The sequence below is a fragment of the Notothenia coriiceps genome, unplaced genomic scaffold (assembly GCF_000735185.1).
Source record: "Notothenia coriiceps isolate Sejong01 unplaced genomic scaffold, NC01 NC01_scaffold00000339, whole genome shotgun sequence".
NCBI lineage: Eukaryota > Metazoa > Chordata > Actinopteri > Perciformes > Nototheniidae > Notothenia > Notothenia coriiceps.
Genome location: NW_011333040.1, coordinates 11,373,253 through 11,376,158, shown reverse-complemented (window position 1 = coordinate 11,376,158; position 2,906 = coordinate 11,373,253). Strand labels below are relative to the sequence as shown.

Below are 2,906 nucleotides of genomic sequence, written 5' to 3'. Positions count from 1 at the left end.
TGGCCAGGGCGCAGTGGATTGGAGGACATAAACAAAACAAAAGTGTGCATGCTGTGCTGGTACGGGTACTTTGGCTCCATGAAGTAATGAGCAACTTCAATAGCAATGAACTGGGTCCCGCATCCAATGCTGTATCCAGTTCTCTTTAATCTGTCAAAAATCCAAAAGAAAAGGATGGCAAGAAAGAAAGGTGAAAAATGACTAAAACCACATGCTTCAAAATGAAATTGACAAACCTTTTTGGCAGAAGCGCTGCTACTGCGAGCATGATCAGCAGCATAAGTAAACTACAAGTGTGTGCGTTAGAAGTCCAGCTGAGTAATGAAGTGATTGTTGAGGGTGCGGGTCTGAGTGCAGATGGACGAGATGTGCAGCTTCAGCCTTTCATGATGAGGAGGGACAGACAGCTGAGCGGGTGTACGTTCACCAGGGGCACAGACAAGTACAGGGCAAGAGGTGGTGAGTACTACAGTATATGGAACACAAGTGTACTCAAGTAGCTCCTTTTCAACATATCTGTTCCAGTTAGTATGTGGTGCTCATGTAAGCAAAAAATAAAGCAATTGTTGGAGTAAATGATTTACCTAATGAGGAATTAATTTTATAGATTTTATAAGGGAATGTAATAAAATTGGCTAAATAAACCAGGTTTTTTAATATAACTTCAATTTTAAAGTTTTGCTTTCCATGGCACCAGATGTTGTGGCATCCTTTGTTTTATCATTGACATCATATACTTTTTCAGAGTTTCATAATTACAGTTTCAAATCAAATGCAAAAAAAATCCATTGTATCCCACAACCGTTAAAGAATAAGGCTTGTCATTATTTAAATAGTTTTCAGCAATTCCCTTGAAAATACTTAAGGAAACAATGGATTAATTCTATTAACATGCATTGCCTTTGTATTACAAGCCTGATCCAGTTTATTTTGAATCAATTCCACAAAAACCCTGCCACTGTGAGTACTAGAAGAATAGCAGTATGAAAATCCACTGCTGAAAATGGTGACCAACCAATGCAGGATTTATAACTGTTTGGGGAATGTTGGCTGATTACTGCAAGGTCCAGCTGCTTAAGGACATTTATGTAGTATTTCTGAATCATTTCAAATACAAATGTCTGGATAAATAGGCTTGGTGTCACAAACAGGGTAAGGAAGTCGGAAAGTTTCGAGACAAGTAAGGCATTGTCCGTTTGCTGTATGGGATTTGCCTTATCCTATAAAGCCACAAAACACATAGCAGTCAGGATTAGGAAGAAGGTTTAGGCACTAATAAATGCATTTGTGTGAGACTAGCAGTAAATAAGCTAGTGTTTAAGAGAAGACAAGAAAGAAGTTGCTTCGTACATTTTTTCTGTGATTTTTTGGATCAAGCCTAAATTGGGTCTTTCAGTCAGTTGCAAGAGGGAAATCTATCCAGCGTTTCTTCAGTGAAAGTGGAATAGAGAATGTGTTGACTACTTTTCGAGGCATCATCACTGTTTAACTACAGCTAAAGCGTCCTACATTCAATCACTATCAAATCTTTTGTGGGTGCAAAGTTAAGGTTTCCTAAGGCTAAAGCACTTGACGCCAAACATTCCCATTGTTAAGGAGTTTAAAGTGCACCTATCATGCTATTTGTAGGCAATAGCATTGGTCTCAGATATATAAATATATATAAAAAACATGTCTATGAAGTGTTTTGTTCAAAATACCAAACAGATCACCCATTCTAGCCATGCCTCATGTGCCTCTATTTCACTTCCTGTTTCAAAAGTGCTGATTTTGGGTGTAAAGCTTTAAAAAAAAAAGAGAAATTGATTAAAAAAAAAGGAGGGGGCTGAGCTCATGCGGGAGATTATACCGGCAAATATTGCGGTGATGAAACACCATATCATGGATTATGAGGTGAGTTCCTTTTTATTTCCTGCTTCTTCACACACATGCTCTGTGCCGTACAGGTTAGCTCTGAGTGTTAGCAATGCTAATGTAAAAAGGCACCGACCATATGTGACCCGCTCTATCGAAATCAGTCGGAAGTCGCAACGGCTCATTTCAAAATAAACGTGGATTTGCGTAAAAAAATAGTTTTTCGGGGTTCGGGTGTTTTGTTTGATTTTAAACAAACAAAGTCTTGGCTTTCAGAATGTTACACTTTTATTTCCAAAATCACACGATAAATACATGTTTGAAGCTTGTAAGGGGAAGATGACAGCTCTCACTCGCCACTCTGCTGTTCCGCAGTGCCGCCCCCCCGCCCTCCGGCTGACATTATGAATGCAAGGCGTATAGTGATCATAGATAACACGGCAGGTTCCGTTACAGTTTGTTTTCATCTGATTTCAAATAAACAAAGTCTTGGCTTTCAAAATATTAAAGGTTTCGGCAAATTCAGATCATAAATACAACTTTGAAGCTTGTAACGGCATAATTACAAGCGGAGAACGGAGTAACTTGCTGTCACAGCAGGCATAACAACAGCCGGTGTTTCTCGTGAGTGTTTTCCCCGGGAAACAAACACAATACACACAAACGCAAAATTACACAAACAGGATTTATCCTTTAACGCCCACATAAAATCAATTTCAAGGACCACCTACTTCCATTTACGTAACATTGCAAAAATCAGGCATATCTTGCCTCAAAACGATGCAGAGAAACTAGTCCATGCATTTGTTACTTCAAGGCTGGATTATTGTAACTCTTTATCAGTGGCGGCGCTAGGAGGTGGCTACTGTAGGTGTGCTGAGGCAAGTTTCTCACCATATTTAGCTGGTTTAATAGATTTTAGTAGAAATCTCCCTTACAATAAAGGCAGTATGCCCGTCTGTCATCTCCAATAAATGGTTTCAACCATCCTTTAAACTCAGGGTTTGATTCCCACTCCTTTCTGTACTTTTGTGATTACAGTTTAGACTGTG

At 39.2% G+C, this 2,906-nt stretch overlaps 1 protein-coding gene across 1 annotated transcript in view; it reads right to left on the bottom strand.

Moving 5' to 3' along the window:
* Window positions 1–302: 302 nt before the first annotated feature.
* Window positions 303–2,906, bottom strand: part of LOC104950918 (platelet-derived growth factor receptor-like protein) — a 12,509-nt gene continuing 9,905 nt past the window's right edge. The window contains exons 6-7 of the mRNA XM_010777520.1: window positions 1,991–2,005; window positions 303–407 (exon numbers count right to left, since the gene is read on the bottom strand). Coding sequence (XP_010775822.1) covers window positions 303–407; window positions 1,991–2,005 — 120 coding nt within the window. The remainder of the gene's footprint in view (window positions 408–1,990; window positions 2,006–2,906) is intronic.